The sequence below is a fragment of the Falco punctatus genome (genome assembly GCF_963210335.1).
Source record: "Falco punctatus genome assembly, chromosome: 5".
In the NCBI taxonomy this organism is placed as follows: domain Eukaryota; kingdom Metazoa; phylum Chordata; class Aves; order Falconiformes; family Falconidae; genus Falco; species Falco punctatus.
In genome coordinates, this window is record NC_137584.1 from 83,828,087 (window position 1) to 83,850,901 (window position 22,815).

Here is a 22,815-nt window from a genome sequence, read left to right on the forward strand (position 1 = left end):
GGTGACAAAATTCTAAAAGCTACTTTAAACTGATCGAAAACGTTAACGTGATTTTGTAGGTCAATATACAACAACATGGTATGCACAGAATCAAAAAATGAAGCAGTGTATAAATAAAAGAGGAAAAAAAAATTATGGTTGGCTCTTTCTCATTGAATCAAATTAAATTATTTAAATTGTGTTTCTTTCAGGAATCCTATGTATGGAAAATGTACCAAGAACGGTGCTGGGAGTTTTTCCCTGCTGGTGATTGCTTCCGAAAACAGTATGAAGACCAACTCAACTAAGCAGAGATGAGGATTTCCAGATGCAAATATGTCCATGTATTTCCCAGCTCTTTTGGGAACATCTAACAGATTTCTTAAATCCCCAAAGCTTGTGCTTTTTGGAGCACCAAAGCTCTGTTTTTAATGACCCAACTGTGCTTTTATTTTCTTGTGTATTTGCTTTGAGAACACTGGAGTGAAGAACAATGAAAAATAACAGCAACTCTGGAAAACAAACCAACCACTTGCACACACAAAAGATATCCCTATACATAACATGCACACATAAGAAGAGACTTGAGACAGCTTATTTCTGAAACTGCCAGGTGATGCCCTTGTCTATATGATCACACATGGGGTGACATGGTAGCAACACTCATTTGATCTGTTTATTTCATCATCCTGGAAGGAACTATATGTAGTTCGCAGAGGACTGTAAAAGATTGTTGTGGACACTAAGTTGTGGGGAAATAGTGCCTTACTATATGTGGGTTGAGCTATGCAGAAGATGAGTGCATGATAACATTTATTTTTTTTTTATGTCTTCCCTTTCTTCCAAGTTAATATTTATTTTGTGGTGGGTTTGGGAGGAAGGGATTTGATTGTGCACATCTTTTTAACCAGACTGGAGTGTCTCAGGACAAGATTAGGTTATTCTCACCAAGTTCATTTCACATTTACCTTCCTCTTTAGCTTTTGCTCTTATTTTGGTAATGCTCTGATACAACACTGCAACTTTATGAAATCTTTGTATGAAAACAAGATGACTGCAAAAAACACTTTAACAAGAAATGTTTCATTGCATGTTTATTATGCAAGTTTAAAACAATCAAAACAACAACGTTCAGAAGCAAGTTGATCAACATGAGAAAACATTCACAATAATTATATCCATAGTAATAAAGTGTTGTGGGCTTTATTGTACATCTGGAACAAGTGTCATCAGCCAACAATGTATATGTTATGAATTTGACAGTAGTCTTGGTTTCTTTTCTTTTTATTTCTCTCATTTCTGCCACCTGTGATCGATAGTGGAGTTGAAGATTTTCTTGTTAAATTATTTTTTAAAAGCAAAGCTGAAGCAATATCCATTCAGGGACTCCATCAGTTGCATCATGAAACACCAATGATGTGTACATCACTCCATTTTGAGTCCTTTTCAATTGTAATGCCAGTCTTTACAAATAAAAAGAGAGATTCAGAATGGAAACAAGCTGGTTTTTGTAGCATTTGAGGTCTTTTTTATGGAGTCTTTTTATTAATTCCCAGATTAATTACACCTGCTTCAAAACAGGATTAAGCTGCTGTTTCTTTAATGAATGGTTTTGGGTTTGGATTTGTTTTTTCTCCTGGATTTCCTGCTGTTCTGTTGCTTCACCTCATTTCTTAATGGGCCACAGTTTTGTCATAAAATACATTGGTTGTATCAATCTTCAGTTATAATTAAGAAAAATTATAACTAAAGAATTAGTCCTTTAAAAATACTAATTATGTATTCCTGAAAGCCAGGCTTCCAGTTCAGCTACTCTGAAATTGGGATACTGATAAGGTTTCTGGTAAAATTTTCTCAAATTCTGCAATATTGGAGGCCAGAGGCTAGGCAGGCTGCTGTGGTGGGAGGGGTGAGTACAGCAGCTACAATTTTTATTCAGGTTTTAAACCACCTCTACCCGGTTTGGAGTACTCATTCCAGCTTTGTTTCCTCCCGGTTTGGCACAACTCCATAAAACACTTCTAACCAGCCTTTCTGGGATTTGCATATAAGATTTAGAAATGGGGGATTGCAATGATATTCCTTTTTGGGTGTACAACGCGAGAATAGTTGTTTGATACAGTCACACACATGATTGTGGTTTTGCACGTTTTGCTGAGAAATATGTAGCGAATGATTCTGACTGATCTTTCAAGATCCCTTTGTCTACAAAACAAAATCGAATGGACTTTGTAGGCAAATACCAGAATAAAAGTATCACGTTTCTTTAACCTCAGCTTTCATGTCACAAAGCTTCTGGGGTATGCTTGCTGTTGAATCCAGTATGCTGTTTAAAAAATACACGTGAAGCCATACTTAAACACTAGAGTCTTTCAGGATGAGATCTACGGGTTATATGGTGATCTAAAAAGTTTCTTTTTAAGTCTGCAAAATCTTCATTTATTATATTAATTATAGCTTTCCAGAAACAAATTTCTACAGCTAAGAACTGGTTCATGAGAATTTGCAAGATTAGTGTTCACTGCTGGAAAAAGATGGAAACTAGCTTGGGCAGACCTTCAGAGCCTGGTTCCTGGTGCGTGCTGTCCCCTCTGCAATGGCTGTAGACTTTCTGTGAGTCTCTGCAACTTGGCATTTCTGCTTCATTTAGCGCACAAAACTTGCCACTGAGAGCCTTTTTCTTAACACATCTGAATTCCAGAAAAGAAACTAATTTTGAATTTGAAAATAAGAGTATTTCTCATAGGAGGTAGGCTTATTTTTGAAGTATGCATATCCTGTGACTCATACTGTTTCTCACACTGATGTGCACTTTTAAGAGGGTAATATTCAGACAGGCGATATACTATATGATACAGACTGTGTTATCAACATTAAACAAGTTAATACTGTTTAATTTGGTTTAGACTTAGGCAAAGTTGAAGTGGATTCTTAGATTTTATTAAAAAATTACTGAATTACCATGACAAATGCAATTTCTTCAAATTTTTGTGCTGTAAAAGTCAGTAAAATAAGCAATGTGATCATATGAACACAGCCGACCAATAACGACAACTTGCTGCTTTAATAGTTGTATCAAAAGAAATTAACTTTAACATATGTGTCCTATATACTAGCACGACATACAAGATCAGGTAATAAAATGCCACTGCTAAATCCAAGAAATTAAATTATAGTGCTTATGCATGTGATCTTTAGGATAAGGTTATACTTAACACACATATTTGTGTATGCTAATTTTTTTTCAGCTGTTAGCTAAATTTACTGATTGTGTCAGTAGAACTGTAATTTTCAGGAGGAACTCTTGCCCTTTATTGAAGATAGCTGAGAGAGAGTTGTGGTTTACCTCTGAATGGCAAAAGAATTGAGAAGAGCTCTATAAACTCATGATCCCAGTGCATGCATGTTGCTTTCAGCAAAGAAACAAAGGAAGGAATGGCAATGGAAAAACAAAGTAAGGTGGCAGAGCAGTTGACGTGTGACTCATTTGTGGAAGTTGTTACTTGTTTATATTTTGTTCTGCTTAGCACTGGGTTACCTGACATTTGTTATACCTTCTTCCAATACTCTGTTCTTACGTCTTTCCCTAAAACTTTGAAGCCTAAGTCTGAGGTTTTGACTGAGACAATCACAGAAAATAGAAGACAAGAAAAGGACGCTGTAATGTCTTTGGCCCTTGCATTACTACAGGACTATTCCTTCATCTGGCCCACTATGTGCTGTTTAAGTTGTTGTTGGATATTTTCATTTGTGTCTTCCTACTTTTACAGGACGCTTACTAATGGATAATAGCATTTTGCTGGTGCATTGCATAAACATTTCTTTCTGTAACTCCTTTGATAACATTCCTACCATCTTCAGAGGCACTGAATAATTCCTTTTACTTAGTCACCTGTAAAGTATTCATAGTATGTAATATTTTCCAAATAATTTTATTTTCTAAAGTAAAGTGCATACTAATATTTTTATTCATTAACCAAACCAAGCATAACTGTGGTGTCCAGAGCAGTCTCTGTCAAAGGATAAGACATCTGTCACAGAGAGCATGGGTGGATATGTTCTTTGATTAAATCTGTCTAACATTTATGCTCAGAGATGTAGCTCCTTCTATCTCTTTTCTTAAGTCATAGCCACTTTAATTTGTGTATTTATTTGCTTCTTTTTCAGTTTTCTGCAGCTTTTCTAAAGCCATGCTAAACCATAGAGGCTTGGTTGCAAATAGAATTCCAAATTATATCATACAGTCACTCAAGATTTGCAAGATGTTTAAGCACAAATATCCATTTATAGGTGAGCCTTTTTTGCAGCTGCCTCGTTTATCTTTTGGGTTTTTTTTTAGGATCCTTTTCATGTGTTTTCTGAATTAGGGTTTTTGCTGTCATCTGCATAGCATTTTAACTGTACCTATGCAATTTCTTCTATTTGGTCTTCTTCACAATTGTCTTTGGATATTTATTTAGGCAAAAGGATGTGTCTCTGTTAGGTGGTGAAGATGACTGTTCTCAGCAGTTGTTGAAGATGCATGACAGCCAAACAGCATCATTCTGCCGTGCCAATGGAGGTCAAGAGTTGAGGCAATTTTTGATATGAACAGCTTTAGTAATAACAGAACCATGGGCTGATCTGCAGTTGCAAAGGTTTGACCTATACATTTTGGTGAGGATAGAAAGATCTGACTTAGAATTCTCCTGAAAAAAAGTTTTGAAATTTCTGAAATGGAAGAGAGTAAAGCTCAAAAATCCACAATTGCAGCAAACTGAATGTCTTTTGCTTTCAATGAATTGTGTAAATGCTCCAAGTTTGCATGCAAGATGTAGTTGCTCTGTTACTTAGTAGAAATTGCAGTTATATAGATGGAATACCTCTCTCTTGGATATATTTTCAATAATTACCCTTGGAACACTGAAAGATGGCTAAATACTGCTGGATCATGCAATCTGAGATTTGAAATAATTCAGAAGGTTTTGGTCAATTGCTCTTTTTGTAGTGCTAGTAGGATAGAAGGAAACTTCATGAGTTGAATGCATTGAAAAGAATAGAACCATCCAGGGAGAATTAGAGCATGGAAAGTCCTGAAATCAAAGAAAGAAATTATTAGATTTAAAAAAATAGCATGAGAAAGAAAGAATATGAAAGCAAATAATTTCTTTCATCTGTTGAGATGTGTGATTTTGTCATGAAACCTTCAATGAGCTCTGCTTCTGCACTGACTGCTGTGACGGAACTTCTTCATTTCCTGTTAGATGCTTAAGAACCGTAAGTATTTTTTGGTGATACTAGGCACTGTCTAGAAAATACACAGATCACAAGCTTTACTAAGAACACCTTTATAAATGAAAAGAGTTGAAACACAGAATTTTTATGAAGCAGGGTGGGGTTTGGGTTTTTGTTTTTTTTTTTTTTGTTTCAGGTAGATATAGATTCATTTTTAAGTCTTTCATGTTTTATTTTAAACTTTGTTTTGTATGCTACAAGTGAGTTTCAGGATCCAACCCAAAAATTCATTTCTTCTGGTGTCAGCTGCCATACCTGTTCATAACCAGACTATAGTCTTTAGCCTTAAAGAGCTGAAAACCTGAGCAAAGGACAAAAGAGAATACATAGATTCAGTATATGGACAGGAAAGGCCAAGTTTACAGTAGGGTAATATCAGGAACAGAATAGGTAATGATGAAAAATTCATCAGCTGTCTACTTACTAGGTTACCTGCAAGCAAACATAACTGAGAAGAAAAAAGATTTGTAGAAGTCAGTTGGCCTCAGCATAGCAAGCGTTTTTGAAGTGTATTCCTTTTTTTCCTGTTTTTCTCCCTCTAGTAAATTACTGCTGAAAAAAATCCTGAAGTGCCATTTATATACCTCTTTAAAAAAAAAAAAAAATCCATATTTACTGAGATTTAGAGAATATGCTTGCTTTTAATCTTTGGGAAATATTAGCATTTTTGTAGCTTGCTGTGCTTCAATTTCAAAGATACATCTTTCAACTGTTTCTGTACTCTGTGTCTTTGAAGGGAAAATATCCTGCTATGTTCATGAACATATTAATGAACAAAAGAAGTACCTGACTAGCACTAGCATCTTTTCTCTTTCCTGCTCAGCTTTTGAGATATGTTAGAATAATGCTATGAATTGTTTTAAAATCAGGTATTGGGCACTAACACAGATCTATCACACTCCCTTCTCACTCAACAATTACTATGCTAAAGTCTTGTGATTCCTGCAGCTTCATCTTCTGTAACACATTGTGGCAGAAGGTAGAATTCAGCAAAGTACAAGAGATTATTTACTTTAGCATGTGATAATTATGTCAATAGGGATGAACGTTTTTTAAAGAAAAGGCAGCAATTTGTAAGTAATTTGTATGACTGGGAAAAGCTGCTGAGAACTGACTTCACTGTGTTACAGTAAAGTATGCCTTCTAATAAAAGTTGGACAATTTGTTTTTTGAGTGTTTAGGAAAAGTTACTGTGATAAAGTAGACAGTGAATCTTGGTAATGTTCAGGAGCATCGAACTCCTTAGGGAGCTCCTAGTGAGTGAACACTGTATCCTATGAAGGCATCACAGTTATTTTGTTTTCTGCAGTTTAAGGAGTGGAAAAATAAAATAAAAAGTCTTGAACTTATTTTAAACCTTGCAAAAACTACTAGTGAAGAAAACATGATGTGAGGAAAATGGATGAAGTAAAGGTTCATGAACTGTTGCTATATTTCTATGGAGATAATTAAATTGCAGTAATAGTGAAGCAAGTGCCATTCTCAGCTTTGAGGCGCACCGTGCCCCTTGTGCAGACCCGCAGGAAGGTAGCAGAACAGGTGACATCTGGCTCAAACAGTGGCATCCGGTGAGGATGCTCTTCCATCCTGTGGTATCATGCTTGTGCTAGACTAAGCACATCCAGTTCTGGAGTTCTTGGTGCCAGGGAAAGGACGATGACTGACCATCTGTGTTTGCTCAGTTGCGTTATTGGCTCTGTTCCCTGGCAGCCAACTGCGTACTGCATGCCTGCTGATACACAGGCACGTGCAGACAGTTCCTCATAAGAAATTAAAGTCAAATTAATTAGGCAGCTGCTCAGTGCTGACAACAAAGCACTTCTGTCACGTGGTCCGTCCTAATAGAATGATTATATGAGAGGAGTATATCCACGGACTAGGAAATAAACCAGTGGTATGACTGGATCATATAACAGGCTGTTGATTTTTGGTTCTATCCAAATAATACAACATTTCAGACACCTAACTACAATCTATATTAAAGTGGCCTCATAGATTAGATGTAACTACTGCGCTATTTCTAAGTGCTCCACAATGTTACCCTAAGGTTTTAATAAACTACATTGTTGCTATTGAATAGTAATATGTGAAAACCCGAAACTCACTATATTTCCTAGCTATTTGAAAAGATTATTATCCTTGATGCTCATCTACGTGCCCTGCTTTAAGCCAATTCAAGTGACAGGTAAAATGATTATTTATCTTCCTCAGTGTTTTAGAAAATGATGGTTTATAGTGTTCCATGCACATCTGGAAAACTGTTCCATGTTTAATTAGATGTGGCAGAATGGAATAAGCTTGGGATAGAACATAGACACTGAATTTATTTTCTTCACTGGTTCTTTATGCTTGGACAGGTGCAAAATTCATCATAATTTAAATATAAGAATATAAAGATAGACCCATTGTCTTGGAATTTGCCTGTTCCTGGCTCAGCCTTAATTATTCTTGACTCTAATGAAGCAAGTTTGCTTTCTATTTGCTCAGACTTCTGCCCTGTATCAAGAGGTTGATATAACATACTTTGCAGTACTTGGAAGTGATTATAAAAGCAAGCCAAAATAATCCTGGATTATTTCAGGCAAAAAAAAAAAAAGTAATATAATTTTCTTAACTGTTAGTCTTTTGCAGTTTAAGAAGCCTATTTATTGTTTAAATTTTCCTTCTACGAATGATTTCGTATTCCCTTTGGAGCGTCACAGACTGTTATGTTTAATAACCAGATAACCAGATGGAAATATTTCTTTTTGTCTTTATCCAAATCTTCACCTGTCTAGATGACCCTTAACATCTAAATAGTATGCAAATACAGGATAGTTAGAGACTTTCCAGTACTGAGTGCTCATGTAAATCTCCAAAGTACATAATTTATAGTGTATAAAAATGTTGCTTGTATATGCTTTGTGGAACTGATGAATAATTAATTACTTTTTTGTCATAAATATAAGGATTTCATAAGGAATCCTTGAGCGGTCTGCAATTGCAGTAGCCTCTTCTCTGCAGCTATTTGATTTTTTAAAAAATAAAGGTAATTAAGATGCTTGCAAGGCTAATATGCACATTTCACCCACATCATTTTTATTCAGGCTATGAATTCCTTGCCATAGAAATCCAACAGAGTTATAAAAGAGTGTTTAAAATAAGCTTCTGAGACGCTAATCTGAATGTTACTGCTCGGTGTGCTTCTGCCGGGGAAAGCTGTTAGAAAATAAGTCACATTAAGTTTTACTCTTACTGTTTACTACTTAATTTGTCAACGGGGGCAATGTAAGCTACAGAAACGAGAGCTGTGAAAGGAACTTGCTGTACAAGGCTGGTTTATAGTTAACATTTTGCATATATGATCAGCTCTTGATGAACCAATTATCCAGTTTGCAGATTAACCATGATTTGAGTGTAGAAACATCTATGCTGGCATTGTTTTGACCAACTTGGACCTAGAACCAGTAGACAAACTTATCTGTTGTGTTGGTGGTTTTACCACTAGGGACTGATGAAACTCAGGTGTCCCTGTGCCTTAGCCACGCTATCTGATTGCTCTTTTTGCCTTGGTGTGCTCATTGCATCTTTTTGTGGCTTAATTTGCATTCCCAGGATTTGGATTACTTTTGTGACCTAAGATACCTATTTCTTTACTGTATGTAAATGATTATATGCTCCAGAAATGCGTTCCTGAAAAGGAATAGACCAACTCCCCTTGAAAGGTAGTAATCATCTGAGTAGATGCTTTCTACGTGACAGCGCCGTAGTGGTGGTTCTGTGCCTGTTGTAAAGCAATTGTAGTGCTGTCTAACAGAAGTGTTAATGCTGCTAACAGAAGGCTGTTATGAAACAAATGTGACAATCTGCTTTCATTTCATATTTCTTCTGCTCCCTGTCAGCTGTCGTGGCATTTACCTTTCTGATTCCCAAAAGATCCTCCTGTAACTGATCACATTACTATGACGGTATAACTCTGTTTATACTTACAGCTGGAAAGAACAGCCAGCTGAAATGTCCAGTATTCTTTTAACAAATGCAAGCTGTCACCTTGTCAAGAAGAACACCATCAGACACTCATCTTGCAAAGTACATTTATGAGAGTTCTATAGTGAAAACAAGTTTTGTGGGATAGAAACCCTTTGGTTTAGACAGGATTTAATTTCAAAATTATTGTTAGTATTTCCTGAAGGCAGAACACTAGAAAATAAGTAAATTGAATTTCACTGTAATTTGACATCAGTACATATTTATTCTCAGTATTTTTAAGCTACTCCTACTTAGACAACTCAGAATCAGCATCATGTATTTCCTTAAATTAATTAGATGTGTATGCTAATAGGTAGGATAGTTTCCATATTAAAAACAGAGAGAAAAAATTAACTTTCTGGCTAAGTCGAAGGATGAACCATTACTCTGAAGAAAAATGTTAGAGAAATTGGCATTTTAATGTTAAGCAATTTGGATGTGCTTTTTTTTTTTTGTATCTGCATTCTCTCATTGCTTATTAGGTCAGTAATTTTGGGTTTCATTTTCCTCATTAATGGAAAACATGCCACTCAAAAGATCAGTAAGGGCTGCCAAGTATGTACACAATTTTCTAAATATTTTCAGTGCTCTCAGTCTTTTCTTCTTTCCTTTTTAATGTTTGTAATTGACACATTTAAAAAACTAAAAGCTGGTAAGGCCATCATGTCCTTAAGCTGCCAAGTGATTGTGATGGCAGATTAAAAAACATGTTCATACAAAAAATTGATTTAAAGGGGTTTTTTTTGCATATTTAGAACAGTACCTCCAGTAAAACTAACTTTTATAAGAAGATGTGCTGAGAAATAGCAGACTGTACCTGGGGAAGGGGCATATGGAGACACTGACAACATGGTCCTCAGCAATGCTGAGGACTTTGCTGAGTGCTGTACAGATGCTGCTAAATCAATCCTCGTACTTTCATGAGATGGTTCTGGAAATGTTTGGGGTGTGACAAAGCTGTGATAAGGGCTTTATCACCATGCCTTAGAGAGTAGGTGTGCAGTTTATTGTGCCTTATGCATATCCCTCATGTGCCATAGAATGAAAGAATAGAAGCGCTACTACTGTGGTATAATGATGGCATTGGCATGCAGCAAAATTATGGGTGTATTCTGCAGGAATTTAACATAAGGTGAATGCTTATCCTTATCTGACTGGAAATCTGTAGTATATAGGGTTCTAATTAAAAAAAAAAAAAAATGCTGCTTTTATTCTGGTTGTCCTGATCTCCTTGGCTTAAGCTGTGGTCCTATGAACACTTCCCTTTCCTCAGGAGGAAATATGCGTGGGCACTGCGGCACAAAAAGCAACCCAGGTTGTGTCTTCCATCCTGTGACCCACAGCTGGTTCTTGCTTCTTTAGAAACAAAAAAACCTGATCACCTTATTAATACTTATAAATGAAATATAAACTTTGCAATTATAAATACCTGTCTCGGAATCTCTTCTTAGTTGATGTGGTGGATGCTTCAGCCTTTGCTGCTCTTTGGTCTGAGCACTCATGGAAAATGCAGATGCTTCCAGTATTGAAACTGTGAGTGTTAGACGTAAGGCACAGTCATGACCATTGATGGCCAGTAAGCAGAGAGAGAAAATGTCTGGAAATGCTGTAGCTGTTGAAGCCGAGATATCTCGTGTTGCCTTGAGCTGTGATGTGGGATACCCCTGACACCTCCCTGACACAGTGGGAAGCAATTACACGTAACACCGCTCGGTTTCTCTTGCCAAGGGATGTGTTTCCTCAGATTTGCTAAAGGAAAACTGCAGGACAAGAGGGCAGGGGGAAGATTGTGCATCCCTTTTCGGTGGTGTAAAAGCTTGACTGAAATCCTATTTTCTGTTACTCATTCCAGTTTAGGACTTGTGAATTAAAGGAATTTTAGATATTTGTAGTGCAAAGGCATGTTTCACTTAAACACGTTTAAATTAAGCTGTATGAATTAATTGTGTTATGGAACAGAACCGTTCTCTGGTACATTTAAAGGCATGCAATATCTCTTTAACACGGTACAGCCCTTTTAATGGTTTTCCATAGTAATTTCTCCCTTTGGCTGTGTTGTATTCAGCTTCATTTTAATTGGTCTTTTAATTGATTCCTTGCACTGTTATCTTTTCAAGAACTGAAAATACAACTACAGTGGTGTCCTCATTTGTCACATTTCATAGCAAATTAAAATTCACTTTACATTAAAAATACTTTGGTTTTCCTCCTAAGGTCAAGTTAATGGATAACAATTCCGGAAAAGGCCTATTAGTACATCCCGTTTATCTGGCTATTCTGCAATTTCAAGATGTTAGCACTTTTAAGAAGCTGTTAGGGAAGGTGCTAATTCAGAGATTGGTTTGTTGCATTGAGCAATTGCGAATTATGGCTGTTCACATGGTAAGAACAGACTGTCTGGGGAGGCAGTCCAAGCATTTATGGGGTCACAGATATAATTAGATTAATTCAGTAAAACACGGTCCACAAACTAATCATAACCAAAGAAAGAAAGATGATGAGTAATTGTGATCAAAACATTTTCTAGGAAAAGGGAATAACATAGAAAATGTATATTTAATGACTTAGACAATTAGGTGTCTTCTACAGAAGTGTAGAAAAGCCATCAAAACTGAAAGCTCATTTGTAAAGTAGTAAAGATTCTGAAATGTAATTGTTACCTTAAGGAAAATCATTTAAAATACTGGGTTCGTATTACACTTATTTAGAATGGGTCTTTTAAAGCAGAACAAGGAGCAACCTCTAGCTAAATGGGACTTGCAAAATAAAACTAGAATACCGTGAGAAAATGGTTTTGTTGCAACAGTTTTAGAAATGGCAGAATTTGGTAAAGGGCAGCTGTATTCCTGAGTACAGAATTCTAGCACGCCTTCTGGTTGAGGCTGAAGCAATTTGAAGGCTGGGCAGTAGCTGGCCCGCATGCTGGGGTGTACTAAGCCTCTTTTATATCCTTGACTACATGCAATTGCCAGGCATGCAGCAAAGACCAACCGGTGGGCAACTGGGGACAAAAACGTGATCTTCTCAGCTTCTCTGGCTTGTTACAGACACAGGTAGAACGCAATTATTACCGGGATTTACCCCCTGGGAATTCTGGAGGCTTTGTAACCAAAACGATGCCCCGAAATAATTGAGCCGCTGCAGCCCTGTTATTAGAGTTCAGGAAGAAAGCTGAAAAAGCAGGTGGTGCCCACACATCTTGCAGATTTTTGAACAGACCTCTAGCTTTTGAGATAATGAAAAGTATCAAAGACATCTTTATTTTCCAGAAGGACAATGAAGGGTTCTCTATTAATCTGCTGAATGCTTCCTGCCAAAATGTTCCTCCTTTATAATATGAGATACAGTAATATCAAAGTAGCCTGGCATGTCTGATTCATAAAAATAATGGAAAAATAAATAATTTATGTATATAAAAATTAAAAAATGCTGGATATTTGTTAGTAACTTCAGCCCTTTTAATAGCATTATTGCTTTAGGAATGAGATAGAAACAATATTTTTTTTAAGGAAAAGGAAGCACCATAAAATCACCAGGTATTTAATATTTCTGTTAAAAGAAAGGAAACAAAACAGGTTACATCAGTTCCTGCATTTCCACCACATCCATGTGAGGTCAATGCTGGTTAATATTAAGGCAGATCTAAAGCAAAGCATAGCAGTGGGTTTGTTTTTTTTAAAAAACACAATAGAGTTTAACCTCCAAAGGCACAGTCTAGACAACCAGCATTTAAGACAAAATATTAATCAAAATATTAAGACTGGAGGAATGTGGTGATTTAGGCAGTGCCATGGGGCACTGGAGTTTTCACTCTCTTTCTGGTTCTTCTATGCACTTCCCATAAACTTGGCATTTTTCCCCTCAGTCTGTATGGAGTCCGTTTTTGCTCCTAGCATGCCTGATTCCCTGGGGAGGGTGAGTGCCCAGCTGAATCTCAGCTTCTCTTGATGTTGAGATGCAGGTGTGCACCGTTGCCTGGAACCTGTGGACAATAAACGGGGGCTGCTGGGCAGAGTCTGCTGAGGCCCTTTGTGTCAGTTTTGTGCAACTCGGTGAGACGAGCGTGGCGCGTTAAAGGAGGAACATCTTGGCTCACTGGAGCAAAATGCGGCACAGTTACTCGGCTTTTAGTTTTTCCTCCATCACTTCAGGAAGAAATTTATTTTAAAACCAATTGTAAATTCTTATGAGTTGGATGAGAGGACAGTCAGAGTCGATGGTATTATTAGTTTTTACTTCCCAAGTGCTTTACAAGTGAAGCAGAATTTAGGCTTCCTCAGTTGCTGAAGAAAACAGCTCTTTGGTGAAAAATGGCAAGCAGGTGATGGTGCTCGTAAATACCCAGCCGGAGAGGTAGTCGTGGCTAAATGCAGGTACGTCATGTTTGCTGCTTTCTTGCTTTGTTGCCGTCAGGTTTAGCAGTGCGGTACTGCGTAAACCAACCTGCATGTGGAACACCAGATCCGACTCTGAAACTGCAGAGGAGTGAGGAGCTGTATTTATTTAAGAGTCCTGGGTTGGCTTATTTGTCAGTTGTCTGTCTCAGAACAGAAGGGTACGATTTGTCATTTTCAGTTTGAATTTGAAGGGTAAGAGGGTATAATGCAACTTGATGATGTAATGCTAATGAAAAATACGCAGTAAAAATGAGATGGGGAAGAGAGAAACTGAAAATATGAGGGTTATAAGAAAAGAGTTCTCAAATTAAGAAAAAGCAGAAACGTGTGAGATAATGGTGGGTGAAGAAAGCATAAATGGACAAGAGAAGTTCCCTCTGCCTCAACTCCCCAAAGTACCATGGCCCCAGCTTAGTGATGGCCAGAACCTCCTGATGGTGGCTCTCTCTACTTGTTTGGTGTTACTATGCTAAGCACACCCCTGTGTGCATGCTGTGTTCGTAGCACCGATTGTAGCTACTGGCATTCTTGTACGGTACCTCGTGAGCAACCGATTTTACTTTTGTCCCGCAACTAATTTTAGTACTGACTACTTAGAAGGTTCTTTGTCTTTTTGATCTTTGGGGACAGAATGGATTTACACAGTAGTGTTCAGCTGTGTTATGTGACAGCACTGTTATACCTATTGTAATAATTTTGAACTAATGTACTTATGAATCCCACGTGGATCATTCTACATAGGCAGCTCTTGTGCTGCAGGCCAGAAAAAAGAATGCTGCGAAAGCTTGATGGAAGAAGACAGCATTAGTCTAAATATCTATGATTCCGCTACAATATGTGGCTGTGTTGCTAAGTAGCTACACAATACTTACTTTCTCTGTGTTCTTTGACTAGAAAACCTTTCCCACTCTTCATAAACTCTGCAAAGAGATTCTGATTTTTTTTTCCTGTTTACTAATTTTCAGTGTTTGAAAACTGCTGTAAGAATTTTGCTAAATAACTTCTGGAATATCAAAAGGGAGAAAAAAAAGGTTTCTATTCAGAACTATTTACGTTTTCTTGAAACTCCATAGCAAATTTCTATGAATTTGCTTAAAATGATTTCTTTTCACGTCCTTTTCCATTGATTCAAATCCTAACTCTTTTTCTTTTATCATATGCTTTTGCTTGGGTAGTGGTTAACCTTTTTCTTCTGAGGATTCTGCCAGTCACAAGGCTGTTCATCTGTCTTCTGGAAACAAAGAATTCCAACTTTTTTACCTAAAAATTTGGGTTTTTTCTCATTTCTGTATTGCATTGTCTGTATTTCTGTTAATTTTTTTATTATTTGATAATCTCAAAAGTCTGTGGTTATTAAAGTTTTCTTAGAAAAAAATCAAAATAACATATGAACCACTTTAATATGTATCAGACATAAAGGAAAAAAATGCAATTAAATCAACACCATTCCCAATTCTTTATTACCTCCAGCAACCGATAAAGTTTGAGTGTTTCCACATGCTTGCAGCTGCAATAAAACCATGTCTCCAGTAGAGCAGGGTATGGTGTTTCTACTCTGTTGATGTGAACTGTGTGTATGGTTATTTATACAACATTTTCACCTAAAACTTTAAATATAAACCAGTTAAACGTATTTACCTTTATGAGATTACTCTTATGCTTCAGAAAAAGTGACAAAAAGCTTCTTCAGAGAAGAACAAGGGAGTCAGAAATTTGCTTATTTTGCTTAGTATCTTTTCATGGTCCATTTAACTCACTAATATTGATTGTTATGTAGTATAAAAGCTTATTTAATGTTCATTTGATATTGGAAAAATTCCAGGTGTGTTGATGTGGGTGGGTTTTTCTCTTACATATGGAACTGAGGTCCCACTTCCTGATGTGAAAATTCTTCTGAAATCATAAAAGAAATCATAAATCTCGATCACAAAAGTAATAAAACAGCAATTTTGGGGTTTACATTTCATATACTCTCCTTATCAAATATTTTTAAATAGCCTTAAACATTGTGACTGTTTATGCTTTCACCGTAGTTGACTCCTGCAGCTGCTTGGTTTGGTGCAAGCAGGACTGCAGGTACATAAACCCTCCGTAGCTTTGTCTAGCTAGCGAGGCCAGTGGCAGCTGTAAAGCAGGACAGGTTGGGAGCCAGGGTGGCCTTGGAAATATGTGTGATTGATCTGACTCCAGTCCTTGAGAATGTTGAATTCACTTTCATTCATATATTTTTAAAAGCAGGAGAGACCATAAACCTAATATTTTTGTCTAGTTTCTGTATAGCATAGACTAGTATATTTTATACAATTTTGCATAAAAAATTGTAGTTAAAGAAAGCATATCTCTCAGAAACCCTGCTTTTCTGAACTGAAGGTATCCGGCTATACAGAAACAGACTCTGCCTTATTTATTCCAATGCTTGATCAGCCTCAATTATAGTAATTAAAACCTTGTTTATCATGTTACATCATTGAGTACAGCAAAAAGCTTTTTCTGTGCTTATCTAAAGCACTTTTTCATGCACTATTTTTCATGCCCACAAAGATGCTTATTCTCTATTGAGTCATCTATCTTTTCATAAATTACTTGTTTTGATAATTTCTTTTAATAAAGTAGATGTACCGAAATCTTTGCATCTTTCTTTGTCAGATGGTTTCTTCAGACCTCATTAGCTGTGTGTTTGGAAAGCATATTTTTTTAAGCTTGGGCAAAAGAATCATATGCTTTGTGGAAGCATTGCGATATGTATATATAGTCTTATGTACAGAGAGATTCAAGTGAGCACTCATATGACTTATTTATGCTGCAAGCGTTTGCTTATATACTTTTTAATGAAGCATCATGCTGAAAACATGAATATATTTGCTTGAACAATATGACATTTGCATCTTTTCCAAACCCATGGCTTTCCAGGATAAGGTAAGATTGTATTCCTTATTTGTGAATCTTTGACTTAAAACTGTTCAAAATGACCTAAAGGTCAAAATCCAAAACCTGATATGACTGTCCTGTCCTCATTACTGTCCTGTTGTCATCATGTAAGAGTGATTGAACTGTGTGACCTTTGCATCGATAAAAATATTTAAACTAATTTCCAGTAAAAGCACTGCTGGCTACCAAGTGCTGATTCCTGCAGAATCCCTTACAGAAGGTTTCACTTCTGGGTCTTCTAAAATGTTTCTAGGTCAATTTATGTAAGGAAAATAATTAATTATTTATATTTTCTCTTATTTCAGGTAATCAGTCTTCTACAGAGATCTGAAAAACCTTTGGATATCAACATTCAGTCCAACAGTTCCTCACCTTGCCCAGCCAAACTGTCCCAGGACCTTCAGGCACCATGATCCTGCCCACTGGCCCCCTCATGCCCCATCCCAGCAGTCATGGGAGTCCTTGGAAACCCACATTTCCTTTCTTTTGTCTTTGCTCTCCTCTCCTTGGTTTGTGTGTGTGTGTGCTGTGTGTTTTTGTTTGGTTGGTTGTGGGGCTTTTGTTTGGTTGGTTTTTTTTTGTTTTTTGTTTACAGCAACTAAAGTGCCAGGTTGAAGGACCACCAGTGACCTTTCTGGATTTCTTGGGGCTCTAATTCTGTGAAGGGGCAATATTTGCAAGGGTGCGTTTCTCAGACAAAGAAAACTTTCTCTTTGTTACTGCATGGGCTCTTATGGTTCCTGTACCTTTGGAGGATATTTTGGTAATGACTTCTGGATGCTGGAAGCCCTAGGAACTTCATTAGCATGGAAAGGGTGCTTCACCTAGCATTAGTTGAGTTTCCTCAAAGGGACTGATTATGCATTTTCAGAAACTGTATGGCTAGGAGCCATACTTCACTTCTTTTGATGACACTTTCTTTTCAAAGGGTCTGATCTTTCCATTGACATCTGTTATTGTCCCTTTCTGAATTCCTCTTACAATGTTTAGGGGGCCCAGAGGAAAAGACATTTTAGCTGACATTTGGAAGGCAGGGTTTTTTTTTTTACTTATTTAATTTCTTCTTTGGTTTTGGATGCCCATCATTCTTGTTTCCATTCAAATTAATTCCTGCGTATTTAGCTGCGCTGATATTTTGTGGCACCGGATGAATTCCCTGCTGAAGCATGGCAGCCGCAGCAGCCTGTTTGGGAAAGGCAGTGCTGTCTGTGGGATGAAGCATATAGCCATGTGCCAGGCCTGCCCGCCCCCTCCAGGATCTCTCACCGGTAGCATATGTAACTTATAATGTCCACATGTAAACTATAACAGACTCATCTTCTGCTGAATTTCCCCTGTGGTGGAGCATGGCAGGAAGACACGGAGGTAAGCATCTTCAGGACTGCAGAGGTGCATCAATATCCTTGCCAGCAGTGTTCCCTCCTACATGCTCCATCCTTACTCTCCCGCTCCTCAAATATTTATTTGCTCTGCAGTGCAAAACACCCTCAGCAGGTTGGAGTGAGAGCAGCCCTTGCCCCTGCTTCCCTTCACAGTGGTTGTACTGAGCAGTGCTGCAGAAAGCGTGAGATGGAATGTGTCCTCAGCAGGTGACCACAAGGAGAACATCCCTCTGGCCAGGAGAAAACCAGGTCACACCACCCTGGGCTGTTTTCAGAAGGACCAACCTACACTTGCATTTTAGAATGAGGAGCTTTGCTTCCTTGTGCCAAAGAAAAATTCAAGATGTGAATCTTGACTAAAGGGAAGTTACCCTGCCCCCCACCTCCCCCCCAATATTAGTGAAATTACTATTTAACTACATTAAAATGAAAACTGCTTTTGGGGGGTGATAGTTTTGCTGTAATTAAAAAAAAAAAAAAAAAAGTGAGGTTAAAAGATAAAAGTTTGTGAGCGTAGTTGGTATGAGTATTTATACTCTTCGTCACTGACTGAAATAAATATATAAAACAAAAACACTGTTGTGTTTCATATAGTGGTAAGAAAATCAAAGTATCAAAGTGCTTTCCTAAAGACCTGTATACTTTTGTCATTTCAAACAGTAAGATATATGGTATCTATCTCACTTACTGTCCCTACTTTTTCCTACTTTTTCACAGTTGTTACCACATGTAGCCATATTGTTACCTGAGGTTTCTTGTTTGCAACCCTGAGAAATCAACATCATTGAGAAAGTCATTTTTGAAGACCCAAAAGTGGAGTGCTAATTAAAGCAAAGCAGCAAAAAAATCTGATAAATGTGTGCACGGGGAAAAGAAATGGAATGATGAGCATCAGATTTCCCTTCAAGACTTAATCCCAGTATATTAATCTGTCAAGCCATGCAATTAACCATCCACCAGCCTGATTGGCACGAAGTGACGTCTTTATCATTTTGACAGAAGCAGTGGTGCCCCAATCTTGAACAGGAGACTGTTTTTCGAGCATGTACAGGGAACTTTGTCAGGTTTGAAGGAAAAGTTTGTGATGGCTGCCCTAGGTGTACCACCCATGTGAAGTGGCTGCTTTGGCTTTGGTGACACAATACCAAGTAGCAGATTGAGTGCTGAAGGACATGAAAATGTTTTTGTGTGGGTCTGGCTGAAGTACATTAATGAAGCGACTGCAAATGTTTGTTGTGGCCACTCCTTTCCTAAGCATCTGGTTCTTCAGCTTGGTTGACTGCCCATCTTAGGTTTCAATTAACCCAGAACTCCAAAACCAATAACAAAAATCAACATGTTGTTTTTAATTTTTTACTGTCTTTTCTTAAAGCTCAGATGCAGACAGCTGTAAAAAAAACTCTAGAAAATTTTGATATAAAAAACTTTAGGCTTCTCCTTAGAAATATTCAGCTGGAAAAAAGTTTCAGCACTTTTCACTTTTCTTAGAGTTTAAAAATGTAGATATCCACCAGAAAGTATACTAGTATTTTTATTACTAGCAAAATTATGTCATTAAAAGGCCCAGACAATTTAAAAAGATATGTAAGAAGTAATATGCAAAGTGCACCATCAATACACACTTTCTATATCCTGTGTTTATGAACAGCTGTATTTTGCATGAGCAACATTAATAACTGAACTCATGTGCTAGTGTTGCTGATAAGATGATGTCTGGTTTTCACCTGCGCTTGGGTATAAGAGTGGCAATGTCCATTACTGAGAATATATTGCAGTAATCATTTACTTTATAGCACAAAACTGGAAAAAAACCCCAAACCAGCAGACTTTCTTTATGTTTTAATATTGTTGTTTATGATCTCTTGAAAGAGTTTGTCTTTTAGAAGTTGCTCTGTATATTGTTTTCTTCCACAAACCTCAAGATTTTTAAACATTTTTCACTCTATTGAAAATACATCATGGATTGATGTGTCATATTTGGATCTTTCTGTCTTTGTTCAGTTCCTTTGTCGTACTATCTTGTTCAATTAGGTGCTAAGTTAATTCATATATTTCATTTGCAGATCCATAATTAGAGAGAAGTTGTAATTTCTCACCGAGCACCTTCTGATTTCTGTGAAGTAAGAGCTCCTTTGGACCTGCAGTATTTAAGAGGGGACAAGAAATTTTGTGTGTGTATAATCTGCTGTAGGGATCCAGGACTCATTTAAGGGAATCCTTAATAAATTGAAAGATTAATTGTTATCTAATTAGCGATATCATTAGTCTGAGTGAAAACTATGCTTATTCTGGCTTCCTCTGTAAGTACCATGCAGCAATGTCAATAGTCTCTAAAAGTATTCTATTCAGTGTTTTGTGGCTATTTTGCTGGACATTTTATGCCTACCTCTTCCGTGAACTCTGACTACCAACTTTAAATGTTACTTGTTTGATTTCTGTTATTTTTATTTGTGTTAGAAATGTGATATCCATCTCCTGACCTCTTGACATGAGTATTTCACTATAATTCTAAAACTAGCATGTCATGGTCATATGATGTTTTCACTACAGATTCAGAAACCATTTAAAAAATGTACTTTATAAGATGAACCTGATTCTAAGGGTCATCTAGAGCTTGAAACAGAGCCATTCGGTATTTGAAAATAATTCAGTAACACATTGGTTCTTAAACAAACCCAACTACTATGTAATAATTAAAAAGCTTAGGCCTAACATCATTTAATGATTCTGAAAGACCTGCTTGATTAAAAACACCCAGAGAAGATTAATGACTGCAATAAGTATACAACCTTATGGCATCTCATAAAATTGTTCTTTGAAAAGTTTAATGTAGACTTAATAAACAGTAATTATTCCTTCCTACCATATGGTTGATACTAGGTACGTGAGGGCGGAACCTACTTGAAATACTATTCACAGGCTTGGGTAAGTTGAATAAAAACATTAATTACTTGTATCATGAAACATAAGAGGTGATTGCTCCTAGAGGATGTGTCATGCTAATAAAAATACTTGCTTTCAATGGTAAAGGTTGAGAAATGTTAAGAATTTTTGTTTCCATAGAGGTTTCTTTGTGATAATATCAAAACATTCGAAAGATTGGTAATTATTTTTTCAATTTCAAACTAGTTAATATGAGTAATCAGGAAATAAGGACCAGAATGTAGAAGTTCTTTTTGTATGTAAAGATAGACATAAGCATGTGAAAGATGATTTCCCTAAAGTGTGCCTTAAGATTTTGGGTGCTTATTCCTCTGGGCATCCATTGATTTAATTGGCAGCTGATTAAAACATAATTCAGTAGCAAGCTAAATACCAGAACATACTAAACAGAACAGTAACTCAAGTATTTCAGACTGTTCTGGAATCAGAATTCAGTATTGCACACCAATTACACTCCAAACTGAATTTTTCTGAAGTTCTACATTACTCAGGCTGAAAGTAGCATTTTGGATTGCTTAACTTTTAGTCGTTAGCTGAGGTAGTAGGAGCCAAGGGGTCTCTGTAGACTGCATCTGTGGAGCTTCCTTTAGATTATCTCGTCCATCCTCTGGAGAAGGGTATTTTTCTCTGGTTGTGGTTTTACAGTCAGTTCAGTCCATGCTGTTCTCCATTAATTGCTGGTACTTTCAGCGTGGGTTTTTAACTCAGTGGAGAATAATAATTCAAAACAGGAAAAAAATTACAGGAAATGCAGTACCTTACCTTATTATACCTTATTGTTTATGTGCAGTAATGGTATGTTTTGAGTCAATAATTTAACAGTAGACTGAAATGATGATCATTCTCTTCTCTGCTTTTTTGTTACATTACTCTGTCTTAAAATGCTCTTGTGTGCTTTCCATTCCCTGTGTTTTACTTACTTATTCAGAATCTCAGAAGGGTGAATGTCAAATAATACTCATCAATGTCTGTCAAATTTCTTCATCCTCCTCTCTTCAGCTAAAGGCTTGTTTTCCCCATCTTGTTATTGTTGTCTTTCTTTTATGAAAGTGAGTCAGTTTTCTCCTGGAACAATACGGATCAACAAATAATTTAAAACAAGTTTGACACAGTGCCCTTTAGATAAAAGCTCAGTGGGTTTGTAAATATACCAGTAAAGTTCTAGTTTTCTGGTCAGAGGTAATATATCATGGGTTGGTACTAACTGAAAACAAATTGGATCCTGCTGTTTAATTCAGTAGGAGCTGAGTTAGTCTGGATGAGTGAGTTATTGCCCTTAAATGGAGATGGATTTAAAGAGATTAGCTGGTTATATTCAGGTATTTCAAAGTATTTTTTCCCACATGTCAAATTTGTATGCTCTTATCTCAGCTTTACAGATCAGATGGGCTCATTCTAGTGGAGTCCAGGGCAAACTTGTCCCTATTGCTGTTATGGTGAAGCTGAAAATTAATTTATTGTAAAAGTTAATCTTACTGTAGTGGTTTCTCACTGGAATCAGATAGACAAAGTGAACTATCTTGCAAGTCCTGCTTGCCTCTGTACCGGCTGAGGTCTCACTGAGGTTAGTTTTTCTGCTCTCCATTCAAGGCAGGCCAGATAGGAAAAGCCAAGGTGTAGTTCAACAACCTGCCCAAGGACTTTTCCCCTCTCGGTGGCATACCTTTCCAGTTGTAACTAATTTACTCCAGCTCACCAAGAATACAGTTAATCATAATACTAATCCCAAACCTATTTATCACTTCAATTTCACATAATTGTCAATCTGAAAGTTTGTCTTTTTAGTAGTCTTTGTCCTGTTATTCTGCTGATATTTGTCCTGTTATTCTGTGATTCTACAAGAAATCACACTGCCCCGTAACTGAGTTATTAACCAAGAAATTAACATCTGTGAAAATATTCAC

At 36.9% G+C, this 22,815-nt stretch overlaps 1 protein-coding gene across 2 annotated transcripts in view; it reads left to right on the forward strand.

The window, feature by feature from the left end:
* The window catches only part of RYR2 (ryanodine receptor 2), a 455,638-nt gene extending 437,167 nt beyond the window's left edge, over positions 1-18,471 (forward strand). For both annotated transcript variants that reach the window (XM_080389100.1, XM_080389099.1), the window contains exon 104: positions 192-18,471. In XM_080389100.1, coding sequence (XP_080245226.1) covers positions 192-287 — 96 coding nt within the window. In that variant the 3' untranslated portion in view covers positions 288-18,471. The remainder of the gene's footprint in view (positions 1-191) is intronic.
* Positions 18,472-22,815: the final 4,344 nt, after the last annotated feature.